Source organism: Aptenodytes patagonicus, chromosome 10 (genome assembly GCF_965638725.1).
Source record: "Aptenodytes patagonicus chromosome 10, bAptPat1.pri.cur, whole genome shotgun sequence".
In the NCBI taxonomy this organism is placed as follows: domain Eukaryota; kingdom Metazoa; phylum Chordata; class Aves; order Sphenisciformes; family Spheniscidae; genus Aptenodytes; species Aptenodytes patagonicus.
The window spans coordinates 7000992-7014410 of NC_134958.1; the positions used below are offsets into that span (position 1 = coordinate 7000992).

At 48.1% G+C, this 13419-nt stretch overlaps 1 protein-coding gene across 2 annotated transcripts in view; it reads left to right on the top strand.

Moving 5' to 3' along the window:
- The window catches only part of NTRK3 (neurotrophic receptor tyrosine kinase 3), a 229612-nt gene extending 217197 nt beyond the window's left edge, over nucleotides 1-12415 (top strand). For both annotated transcript variants that reach the window (XM_076347948.1, XM_076347949.1), the window contains one exon: nucleotides 1707-12415. In XM_076347948.1, coding sequence (XP_076204063.1) covers nucleotides 1707-1892 — 186 coding nt within the window. In that variant the 3' untranslated portion in view covers nucleotides 1893-12415. The remainder of the gene's footprint in view (nucleotides 1-1706) is intronic.
- Nucleotides 12416-13419: the final 1004 nt, after the last annotated feature.

The following is a 13419-nucleotide window of genomic DNA, read 5'->3' on the forward strand; positions in this document are numbered from 1 at the left end:
TTTTCTACCATCCGTGGAAAACTCTTATCCTCTCCTTTCCTATTGCTGTATCCACTTCTTTCTGAGAGCTGAAGACTTCCACCCCAGACCACACCATCCTGGTGGGAGGGAGCAACATTAGCTCTCGTCTGGCTCGTTTTTCACAATTTGTGGAGAGGTGGGCAGAACCTGGGTGGTTGCAGGGGACTGACACCTCCACCAGCTCCTGGATGTTGAGGTGACAGAGCAAGTCTCAGCGGCAGCCTGGCCGCAGCTGCAGAGCCCCGTGGAGAGGCAGGTTAAATGAGTCTGTGCCAGGCTCCAGGCTGCCATGAGTGGACCGTGAGCAATCACCAGGCTGGCCGAGCACTGCCATTGTTGGGTGTGGGCATTAGCAAGGCTGGGATGCTCTCTCCCTCCTGTGGCATCCACGTGGCCTCATACCCCTAGAGCATTTTTAGCAGTTTGTTCAAGGCTGGAAGAGACCCTGCCTGAGCAGAGGGATGAGGCAGGGCACCACCTCATCTGAAAGCCTCAGCCAGTCCATTAACTTCTGTCTATGCCCTTCCTTTGTCCTGGAGAGAAAAGGCCCAACACAGGGCTCCTGTGCATGTCCAGGATGTCACGTCAGAAACCATAATTCACCTTCTCCCACAGGTCACCGCTGCCAACAGCTTTATGGCGATGCAGGCTTCTCTGCATGCTGTGTCTTCCTCCCCCAGCTTTCAGCAGGTCCTAATCTCTCCCCTCTGTATTTATACGCAAACAGCAAAGCGATAAGTATCCATTGAGCTGTGTGGCAGGCCCATTACTATTCATAAATGATAAATTCCAAACACACCTTGCTGGGTGGCTTCCCTCAACACGCTGCTTGGGATCTGTGCTTATCTGCAGAGCGCGGCAGGTCACTCACACACTGCAATGCTGGGACTCATCAACTCCAACCAAGGAGGCCAGATGGTAATAGCAGCTCTCTGACAAATAATACCCCCCTTCCCTTTGCATCCATTCCTCCGGTGAGCAAAACACAGACACTTAGGGGAGTCTTTTCCAATGGCATCCCTCTAAAGGACTTTAATGCTGTCCAAGAGCTTACATTTCTCTCATTAGCAGCACCGACCTTACCCAGAACAGAGTGTTAGCACTGCAAATTTTTTTTCTCCATCACAGATGTGATGGGAGATGAAATTTCATTCTTTCGGCTGCTTTTCTATGTCAAAATGAGGCAAATCTGCACTTGAAGATGGAGGTAGGAAAAGACGATCTGAACTCACCCTTGTAGAACCCTCCTGGGCTTTGCAATGGAAAGGGCTCTTGATTTTCAGGGAAGAAAAATATCATTTCAGCTGTGCAAAACATTACTTTCGTTCAGGGATTTTAAGGCTTTTTTTTCCTTCTTCAATTAGCAGGAAAAACTGACATCATAAATTAAAATTTCATTTCATTTGCTTGTGACCTCCTGTTTGGAGAGTGCATTGAGGTAGTTAGGTGTCAAATGGGGAAGGTTTTTGGGAACTGCAAGGCTGCAGCTGGAGACAAACTTTTCACTGTAAAATTATCATTAACAACACACAAACAGGTGAGCGCTGAGGATCTGCAGACCTCTTGGCTTCTCAGTGTTCCCATTCACTAAATGGTACCACGCCAGCCAAGAAGTAGCTGGGACAGGACATCCTCCAGGATCTGCCCAGCTGGTGCTCAGTGTCTCTTTTCTTTCTTTCTTTCAGGTCATTGAGTGCATTACCCAAGGCCGAGTTCTGGAAAGGCCTCGAGTCTGCCCCAAGGAGGTTTACGACATCATGTTGGGCTGCTGGCAGAGAGAACCTCAGCAACGGCTCAACATCAAGGAGATCTACAAGATCCTTCATGCTCTGGGCAAGGCCACACCAATCTACCTGGACATCCTTGGCTAGCAGTGGCCACTTGTCGGAAGTCCCTGCTCCTTCATTCCGTCCTTCCTTCCCTCTCCCCCTCCCAAGTCCTTTGCCCCTCAGCTCCCAAGCAAACATCTTCATATAAACTCAAGTGCCTGCTACACATACAACACTGAAAAAAAACAAAACAAAAAGCAAACCAACAAAAATCCCACAAAACAACAACCTGTAAGGCAGTTTGGCTTATATATATTTATAGATATCTCTCTATATAGAACTTCCACACCAATACAGAAAGAAGCTGCTGTTACAGAAAATTATGAGACTTTAAAAAAAAAAAGAAACAAAAAAAGGGAGAAAAAAGTACTTAAAAAGATATATATAATTAAAAAAAAAAAAAAAAAAAAGAAAGAAAGGAGAAGGTATCTTTCCCCTGAGCAATGAAGCAGTGCATTGTGACCCTGCTGTGAGTATGGTTCGGGCTGCTGGGCAGGGCTCTAGACTGGCTACGGCAGCGATGCCATCCCAGGTAGGAGCCCTGGGAGGAAAGCCTTGCCCCGGTTGTATGATATGCACTGAATGTGTGAAATCAGTCCTCCCTTTTTGTCCTTGCCTCCCTCCCTCCTTCCCAGCCCGCAGGAGATGGGCGCAAAGCCAGGGCAGTGCCCCTGGATGAACTCTCTTTTACCAACCCCTTCCCTCCCTCCCTCCCTCTAAGTCTTTCCCCATCCCTCTCTGCCTTCCTGCCTTTTTCCTCCCTCCAACATTTCAGGACAATTTTTCTAATTTGCTGATTCTTAAATGTATAGACTCAAGGCTTTTGAACACACAGTCAAAGGATTGTGGCACCTACGGGTAAAACACACCAGGAACCAGCTGCCCTCCCGCAGACGGCAAGCCGGCCGGACCCAAACCTCCCTCCTGCCCCGCGCCAGAGCCGGGAGAGCAGTGGGACCGAAGTGGCTGTGCGAGGGAGTCGAGAGGGGGTCCTGGAGACCCGGTCCTGAATCATCCCCAACCCATTTCAGTGTGCGAGACAGGAGTGCCGTTCGTCCAGGGCACCCAGCGCAGTCGGCGACTTTGGGAGGAACAACGCCCCGTCCCCACCCCTCCTTTTTCTCCTCACCCTTTACATTTGCTAGTGGCCATGGGGTTGTTCCCCCTCCCTCAGCTGTCTGCACCAGGGCCAAATTGGTCCCTGGTGTAAACCCGCAGCAGACAGAGTTGGATCCCTGCTCCCCTCATGGGGGAAAGGCTGCGGTGTGCGGACAGCTGGGAGCTTGCCTGCATCCGGGCTGGGCATGCCTATGGGGTCGGCATATCCCAGCACTCTTCCTCCCTACCCTCTTCCCTTCCCCATCCCTGCCCCATGCCTCAGTCCAAGCCTCAGGCACAAGCCAGCGGGGGACAGGGAGGGGGACAAGGCTTGTGAGATGGCTGGGAACCTACCAACACCTGCCTGCAGCCCCCTTGCCATTCTCCTCACGTCCCCATCCCCTGAAAGGATTGATGCATCTGCCTTTGAGCTGTTGTGAAATGCAGAGGCTGAAGAATAGCTCCACAGGCAGTCCCAGGAGGAGGGGGGGAAGGAGGGGAAGGTGCCTTCAGGAGCAGACGGCTCAGCGGATGGCCGCAGAGGCCAGCCTTGCATCTCAATGAGGATAAAGGCCTGACAGGCAGTGACAAAGGGTGGTGGGGACAGCGAGGGAGAGACAGAAGCATCCTCCCTATAGTCCATCTCCCCTGAGCAGGAAATAATCCCGACCTGGGGAAAGGCTAAGTCAGACGCTGAATCCCATCCGTCCAGACTGGGCTGAGAATACAAAACCTTTCTGGGTCTTTTTTTCGTGTGGCTAATGGAGGATGAGGGGGAACCTCAACTTGGCAGCTGCTCTCAGGAGGCAGGGAGCGGGCGCCACAGGCATTATCAAGGCAATTTTGAGAAGGTAACAACCACTGGCACAAAAATAGCCTGCTCAGATGTGGCGCTTGCCTGGGAGGGAATGCAGATGGGGTCAGAGGAGGTGGAGAAGGGGTCTTGGCTCCTTCCCCATGGCCAGATTAGTATTCATGGCCAGGATGCAAGGGGAGATGGGTGACTCTGACTGAGACGTGGTTATGGCCAGCTACTGAAAGGGGAAGATTTTGCATCCTCTCCTCATCCCCCTTGTCTCTTGCCAATCTCTACCTCCCACCCATGGCTCTGGCATGACCTGGCTTATGGTTTCAGACAGGGGCAGGGGACACTGTTACAAGGAGGTTTGTTGTGGCAGCAGTGGCTGTGGGCTTATTCTGTGCTTGTGTAAAGGGCAGTGCAAGCTTGGGGTGGGAGATGATGAGTGGCAGTAACCATGTGGGAGTAAGGATGTAACCTTCCTCTGCGTGTTAGAGAGATCTGGGCTAGTGGGACAGGCTCGTGCCAATGGAGGCTGGATGGACTGCCGCTGAACAGGCGCCAGCAGATCACAGCATGGACACCAAAGATGCCATGGTCAGGGACAAGGGTGTGGACCAGAGCCAGAAGTCCGCACGCAGGAACAGCATACCATGCCACCCCTCAATAGCAGGATCCTGCTCCTTTGGGAGAGGTCGTCTAGTTTTCCTCATCTGCCTACTTAGGTCTGCCTTTGGAAGTGAAAAAGATTGGCTGAAAGGTTGCTAGCCCTGGCCTGGCTCACTTTGTATGCAGGCTGCTTTGGCTAAAAGGACTGGAGACTCTGTGCAAGGGGAGAACAAGCAATGGCTGTTAATAGCCCAGTGTCTCCAAAAGAAAATCCTTCCCTGAGGCTGTCTGTCTCTTACCCCAAGTGGCTTCTTGCTCTTGTGGCTCCCAGGCACTGCACCAGATTGTGCAAGGCCACCATTTTGTCTACCCTCTCTCTCACTCTCATGCTCTCGTTTCTCTTTTGGCCAGTGTCATGGGCCTTTATATTATCAAATCACCTACAGACACTTTGTTCCCATGTTCGATGAGATTCCCCTGTCACCATTCTGCACAGCAGCTACATCCTCCTTTCCTTTCTTCTTTCCTCCTTCCTCTCCTCCCCGGCACCACAACCCTGTCCCTTTTGCCACCTCTTTGTACAGTCACGACAGCGAGGTGAGCTCAGGAGCTGAGCATGACGCCGAGCCTTGGTGCTGCATGGTTAGGAATAAGTGTGAGAGGCCATCTAGGAGATGGGTCTCCAGAAGATGTGAAGTGGCTGAGACCAAGGTTCAGGCTCTCTGACTCCACCAAGTGCAGTGACTGCCTCGGAAAAAGGTCCTTTTGTCAAAGTCAATTGTGAACAATTGCTCAGACGAGCAGGATAAGCTGCAGTTCTGCGGCATGACATCTCCCCGGCTGCTGCTGCTGCTTTATGCCCCTTGGCCTGTTGGTGCTGGATGAAGGTTTGTTGGGGGGGAGGAGGAGGTTGTTTTGTGTTCGAAGACGTGATGGAAACTGCTACATCCCTTTTTTGGCATCACAATTTTGGAGGGGAAGAGCTAAAGCAGCTGTGCTGACTTCCTAGTGAACATCCTGAGACCTCATTTCCAGAAGCACCTTCCCTGGACCAGAAGCGGAGCCGCCCATCAGCACTGGTGATGGTGCTCTTCCCTGTAGGAAGAGGGGCTCTGCGGTGGCCCTGCCACCATCCCACTGCGTGTGAGGGGAGGTGGAAGAGCAAGTTCGGGGGGAAAACCTCACCGAGTGCCATAAATCTGAGTGTGGGGACTGTCTGGAGACAAAGAGAAATGAGTTCATGCTCCTTCTCCTTTTCCAGGAGAGATACTTATCATTGCCCTGCCTCTACTAAGAGGAGAGAGCTACCCTTGCTGCCTGGGAACACCAAAAGGTCTCACCCAGCTCTGGGGCAAGCCAGGCCTAATCCCTAGCATGCCCAGGCAGACATTCCTACCACCCAGCCTTTTCCATCTGCAGTTTTCTCAAGGGGCTGGTGAAAGGGAGCTGGGAGGAATACTGGTCTGAGCACTGCTGAGAAGGGGCCATGGGGTCTTCCCTGTCCCAGCTGCATCCTGCTCCCTAAAAATTAAAATTGTTAGTACCAACTCAGTCACCCAAGAGTGTCACTGAAATGATGCTTTCTTGGAGGTGAAGCTGCTATTTTGGTGCATGGTAGAGATAGCAATCGCATGCCAGGGCTGCAAACTGTGGGCAGTAAATGTGGCTCCAGCCTTAGGGGCTCATGAGTGACCTGTCTTGTCTTCTCCAGCATACTTTTTTTTTTTTCCTTCCACCCCAGTCTGTCAGGTTGCAAGATGAAAACTGAAATGTAGCTAAGGGAAGACACGCAATGATCTGCCAGACTGAAAGCCTACCTTGTCTCCCACAAAGCTTGCCCAACTGGTCTTTTTAAATGCCCCTCAATGCATGTATTTTGGGGGTGAAAAAGAGCCTGGGCTGCCTCATTTCAGGCCTGCCCTTGGGTCCACAGGGTGTTGAATTGCAGACAGGTGACTCTGGGAACATGTGCTGCACAGACAAATGTGAAAAATCTGGAATGCCTTTAAGAGAGGCTGCTTGCTTGAGAGACGTGGTTAGCTTTGAGCTGTCTGCTTGTCCCCAGGAGTGGGTGGAACAAGGTGAGAAAATATGTGGGGAAATAAAAAAGCCAAGGAAAGGGAAAGGCTGGTTTTAGAAGGCAAGTGAGTAGCTTGGGTTGGGAAATTGAGACTGGTTTCAGGAATGTGGCATAGAATTTTAAGTAGCACAGAGGATACAAGTACAAAACAAAAGAAAATAGCAACATACTAGAGCTCCAGGAAAAGTTAGCTATAACACTGGGCAAATACTAGTTTAAAAAGGAGACAGAAACCAATAAAAGCAAGGGACCATTTATCCAGGCAGAAAACAAAATTGCTAGGGTTTGTGATTCCTGTGATTTTTTTTTTTTTTCTATAAAAAAATGCAACTAAAAGAAGGCCTGAAAAAGTTATGGTTTTTCAGGGCCACAGACAGAAGTATAATACTACATGAGCTGTTTCCTTTCATGTGAAAGGCTCTTATTTCCCAGAGCTCAAATCCATGAGTTTCCTTGATCAGCAGGCATTCATGTGCCAGTCTGCGTGGAGACAGTATTTTGTTCAGCAATGTCATCTTAAGAAGTTTTTTTAAATCTTTCTCATTTCCCCCAGGGAGTGTCTACATCCTTTGCCCAACTGTGTCTCCTAATGGTTAGTGAAAAGGCAATGCAAATAGCTGAATTTTTGGCGCATCGTATGTCCATCTTTGCTTCCTGATCTGGCCAGGAATCAGCTGAACCACTACAGCCATGGCTCGTATCCCATGTTTTTGTAACAGCTGTAGGTGTGTGCTCTGGTTGTAAGGCAATGGTGAGGATAAGCAAGCTGAATGAATGGGATCCTGGCTGTGATACCATGCTGTAGTGGCTCCTCTGACAGCTGGAAGGCTATGGGCATCAACAGGGCTCCTCTGCTATGAGACTCAGCAGGCACGGGCATGCTTTGACACAACCCAAAAGGCTTGTTCTCCATTCAGATGCAGTGGCTTTCTGATGGATGGTAGGGTCACGGAGCCTTGGCATAACAATAAGTGCTGTCTCCAAATGAATACCAAAAACAGAAAAAGAGAAAATTCCCCTCTTGGCACTGCTTTTCAGGAGAGGACAAACTTGCTTAACTCTAAGGTGCCTTCCCCACCCTGCCCCAAGATGTCTCTTACATCAGTATGCATTTAATATTTCTTTAAGTAGCTTCTAAGTCCTAAAAAATCTTTTCCCTTTGCTGCTTTCCCTGCAATAACAGACATTGTGGTTCAAGCCTGGAGAAAGTAGGTGTTTTCAAAACATCCATTCTGGCTGGCAGTGTCATAAATGACACAGGCAGAGACATCAGTCGCTGCTCCAAGAGGAAGGCAGGAGCATTCTGTCTCTCCTGTGCCTCTTATTCCTTTCCAGTACACTACTGAACCATGAAACTGCTCCCTGAGAGAAGTAATAGGAGTCCCATTGCTTGCAACTTTGAAAAACTGAGCCGAGGAAAGAGATAAGAGACCAAAGAGAAAGAAGGACACAGTCTTATGGCTTTCTTCAGGGGCTGAGCTAAGTGAGCTGATAGGTTGGTTTCATCTCGTCGGCTTGAGCTTCTCACAGACCCAATCTGACAGGTCTTTTCAGACTAAAGAAATGACCATTGGTCCCTCCTCCCACAATTTTAGCATCTCTCCACGGGGAAAGGAGGCACAACAAATATAACCATCGCTTCCTCACACTGTCAGGAGTCCTCTATGGGAACTGATCTCCAACACGAACAGCCCAACACGAGTGACTGATCCTACAGCTGAAAACTTGAGCAGTGGTGCTGAGGGAGTGTTTAACTGCTGAACTATTGGCTTCTTAGGACAAGGTCCCAGCAGGGAAGGACTGAAATACCTCTAAAGAAAATCATATCTCTAGGAGGTCCGAATGTCTTCTTGCACGCTTTCTCTCGCTCTCTGCTGGCTTCCAAGCTCCCCAGTCTTTGCTCCTTGATACTTAGATAGTTGAGTTTCTGCATTCACTCTCTTTTCAGAGCACAGAGAGCTGGTGAAGCTGTTTGATTTCGATGTGGTAGGTGAGATAAGATTTCTCCCCCCCGCCTTCTTCTTTTTCTCCCTGCGTGGCTCCTGTCCTTGCAGTTCTCAGGACTTGACTAGCAGAGTTTTTAAATGAAGCGAAAGTCTTAATGTGAGGTGAATCCCAAGACCACAAACAGTTTGGACTTCAAACAGTAAGAAAATTGGCGCCGAATGATTCCGCACACAAAGCAGAAAACTTTCATTTCCTGCAGGCAGGATGGAATTGACTGTTATATTAAGACTTCAGAAGGAGCGCTGCCCCGGAGTAATTTCACTGCTGTCAGGCAGTGTTGACATCTAGATTAACCTCTGTGCAGTGAATTTTACAGCAAAGCTCATTGTAATGCATGTGGGGTATCTCCTGTAAATCCCAGCTGAAGCCCATAGTGTCCCACCCTTCTGCGCAGGAGAAAGGGTTGGGGAGCAGCCGCTATCATTTTTGACCCCAGCAGAGCGTAACTCTAACCTCATCCAGGCCAGTTCTGCTGAAACTGATTTTCTACAGTGCTAAAGTGACAGTAGCTCCAGCCTGTATTTTTTTTTTTAATTCCCCAAAGAGGTTTACATTACGAGGCTGACATTTTTTGCCAGTGACAAACAGCTCCCTTCACGTATCCACCCAGCAGCACAGTCCTAATTAAAAGGCACTAGTTAACCAGTAGCAATTAGCTGCTTGCACTGATTAACTCCAACACATACAATCCCCCCACACAACGCTCTGATCAGATGTGATCCAGGACTAAATGGCAGACAAAATCCCAGCTGATGTGAGACGACAGCATCCAATCCTATCTACCAGCCCACAGGCACACTTTTAACTCTGTCTACCAAACCAAAACCGCATGAATTAAATAAGTTCACACAGTTCATTCAGTGCAAGTCGGAGGACATTGCAAAAGAAGTCTCTTGACTCCTGAACTGAATGCTCCCGCTCTTAAGTTGGAAGCATGGGCCAGTCCCCAAACCCTTTTGTCTTTTGCTGCAGAGTAGGTCGAGCAGCAAGATTTCCCAGGCAGGAGCACAATGGCTTCTTCACTCTTGTGCGGGTAGAGACAATCCTGTCTGTGGTTCTCAAGATGCATCTCTGAGATGCACTTCTTTGTGAAAAAAACCCACTAGCATCTAAAAGAAATGGAAGAGGAAGGGTTTGTGTGTTTTTGCCACACCTTCTTATTCATACACTTATTTTCATACTCAGACGTTGCTCTGAAGTCATCTGCAGGAGGTTCTAGGCAAGAGACAAGCTATCAGGTGCCGAACAGATTAGCACTAACTCTAAGGGCAAAATCTCAATAGTACTTCTAGAAATCTCTTTCAGGACCCACCCATCCTCTCACCCACAGCTCTTCATAGTAGGGTTACTGTTATGTTTGTCGAAGGCTTTGGATAGCCTGTGAAGAGGGGACACGCCTGTAGTTCCCCCTCATCTTCAGATGGAGTTGTGTGCCCCTGGTATTTCTGTAATCAAGGCCACCAGGAAGATTGCTTCAAACTAACATTTACTATCCCCAATCAGAACACAGCTGAAAAGGCTACCCAAGGTTATAGAGAAGGTCAAGCTGTTGCTTTGGACTGGAATTTGCTTTGGAAGGAATTTGATGGACCAATTTAACCACCACAGCACATCAAAACCTGGTGGCTTCATTTAAAAAGTAATCAGTATTGTATTTCGCTTTAGACATCCGTGCATTAGTGTTCTGCAAATATGATTTCCTCTTTGTTTGCATTATTGATGCCATAAAATGTCAGACACATTAAAGAAAAAAAAAAAAAAAGAGGCCAACCTTTGGGGTTTGGAATGATTCTGGCTGAATTACAGTTGGGTTACTTTTTGTTTTATTTCCCATGGTAGCGATGCACTGTTACTCATTCTGCTATTGCTTTCCAAAGAGTTCTCTGTAACTATATTTATTCAGCCAACCATATGTCAGGAAACACATAACCTTGATGGTTTTTGCTGTATGTGGCAGCGTGTGTGTATGTGTGTTGCGGGGGGAAGGGAGGTGGAGCTTTTTACAAGAGCCCTCCCACGTCTGGTAGCACGTTGGTTTTGCGCAAGGCTGTGTGACACCCTTCTGCTCAGGTGGCTGGTTTGATTTAATCTCAAGAACTGACTTTTGTGATCAGGATTTGAGGTCTTCTGGTTTTGCACTGCCCAGAATCTGAGTCATCTGCTTTCATCATTCAGCAGCCATCTGCTATCCACAATGGTTCCTAGAAGTTTATGGCACAGAGATTACACAGCACTTGAGCCTCAGGCATGCAATAGAGGAGTTTTAGCTCCTTCCGCTCCTGGACCAATGGCGAGTGTGCTGATTTAGCTTGGTTCCTACACTCCTCCCGACCCGAGGCTCACTGACTACTGCTCCCAAGGCAAATACTATTAGCTGCTCAGTGCTTTTTCTCCCAGACCATTAAAGAGCACTGGCTGTGGCAGCCATATGCTTTTTGCCTCCTCTCTCTATAATGAATGCTGATCCATTGTTCAATTTTCCTGTGAACCTTTTGGAAGAATATTGTCCTTTTAAAATCTTAAAGTCTAAAAAATTCTCTTCCAAAGTCTTCTGTCTTCTTGAAAGTAAAAGTGAAAAAATAGGGTGGAATTATCTCCCTTATGTAGGGATTTTCATCAGTGGTAAGATTTCTTCTCAGCTTTTTCTTCCAGTGACAGCAAGACTTGGGAGCAGGCGGAGGGGGATACGTTGGAGCAGTCTAAGGAAGGGGCTCAACTAGGACCTAGACTGTAAGGTCATCTGTTTACCTACTAGGCCCTTCCCAGCTCCATACAGTAAGAAACCCCCAGCTTTTCATGAGCAGCTTCCTGCCCAGCTCCCTTCTTCCTACTCCAGTTCTGAGGAATGACCTTCAGATGACCTTCAGATCCCCTTATCTTCACAGATCCATCTCAGGGGTATCCAAACAGCCCAAAGAAGAGATGGTAGGGGCTGGATGGGTGTGTAATTCAGTGTCTTTCTCCCCCTTTCTCATCAGGGACAAAGACGGTGAAAGTGACAGAATAGAAAAATTATTTTCCCCAACAGGAGTGATCCAGTTTCTTTTTAAACTCAGATATTTAAGATACCATGCAGCAGTACCTATAAATATACCTTGAAACGTGAATGAGCACAAGGAATCTATCTGGTTTTGGTTTTATGCCTGTAATTTCTCTCACCAAGAATTCAGCTGTTACTCAGCTCCCAACAGGTTGTTCTGATTGCTAGAGAGAGATGGTTGGGATTGATTCTGGCTGTGATCTGTTCGAGCCCAGCCTCATTCTTACGTAGCTAGATTGAGACAATAGAAATAATCAGCAAGGGACTGAATTGTTGTTCCTGTGTAACTAAACCTTCTTGTGCAACAACAGGCTAAACCGTAAAGGGGTTGAACACCCACAACTTTGTCTGAAGTCAGTAAAGGCTGTGGATACTGAGAGGCACTGAAGATCACTATGGTGTTAGGAACAGAACGGCAAGAGAGAGGAAGAGAAATGCTACAAGAAAAAAAAACCCAAACATTATATCAGAAAAGACATTGGTTGGTTTATAATACGAGAAAAGCCACTGCTGTCCCTGAGAAAAGACTCAGAATATTCACCCTGGCAACCAAGAACATTGGCCATCAGGACAGGAGCAGCCCTCTATCCTAGAAACCTCCTCTTCACTTTTAATTTCCTTTTTCTCCTTCTTCTGCTAACACAGAACAAATCCTGGCTTATGGCTTTCTTGAAAACTGAAATTAAGGTAAGAGGCAGATTTGGGAGAGGAAGAGAGAGACCAGATCCTGCTCGATGATACAACAGCTTTGTAGCCCAGCACCTTTTCAGTAGCAAGTGTCTGGTGTGCCCCTTCTTTTGGTTTTTTTGGGTTTTTTTTTGTTTTGTTTTTATACAACCACTACTTGGTGCAAGTAGTGTTCACAACGAGGATAAACCAGAGCAGTCCCCGAGAATAATAATAATAATAATAATAATAATAATAATAATAATAATAATAATAATAATAAATAATAATAATGAAAAACCCCACCCAAGTAAGCCGGAGATTCTAGCGGACCGACAGCCGCCGGGAGCCGCCTCCCTGCGGATCAGCACCGCGGACAGCGCCGCCGCCCGCCGCGCCCCCGCAGCCGCCCGCGCCGCTCCCTCGCCCGCGCTCCCGCCCGCGGCCCCAGGGGCTCCGCTTCTGAAGGAGGAGCCCCGCGTTTGAAGGGACGGGGGACCTCATGCCCGCACCGCTCAGGGCACGGCTGTCTCGTCCTTCATTCTTTTCTCCCATCCTTTTTTTCTAGCGTGAAATCCTTAGCCGGTGGCTTGTTCTCAAGCGACGGAGGCAGGATGGTTTAAAACGCGAAACAGTCAATCCAATGAGGGAGAGAACCATTCTTCCTCCAGAATTAAACTCTCTGCCCCACTTCTTCCTGCATTGGTGTTCCACCTGTGAAGGCTCTGTCTCTAATTTGGGCTGTGAAAGGTTCCTATCTTCTCGTCTGTTGGGACAATTTGACAAACGGAGAGATGCTATGCCACTAGCCCTTTAGAAACAGAGTATTTGTTTTATTGGCAGCATCATGTGATTCAGCTTTGGCCATCAACTAAATTTGGTTGGTAAACAGACAAATCTCTTGGAAAATTCAAAGTAAGGGGCATATAAATGACAGTGTGGCCCCTGAAAGTTATTTGGACATCAATCCGTAAAAAAGCCGCATTACTGTGTAATGGAGAGTTGTCAGAAAAGAGTCAGCCAAAGATGAAGAGCCATGCAGGGAAAAGCAGGCATCAACAGGCAAGGCTCCAAATGGAGAAGTAGTCATATCTCACATACAAAAAAAAGGCAGGTACTTCAGTATCCAGCTTGCTCAGCCTGCATACTTGGGATTTCATCCCACTAGTTTTTCTGGATCACACTGAGGAGGATATACCCTCAAACTAGAGTTGAACATCTCCTGAACCTCATACTCGTGGTAAGAAGCTATTGAACAGGAGCATGCAGG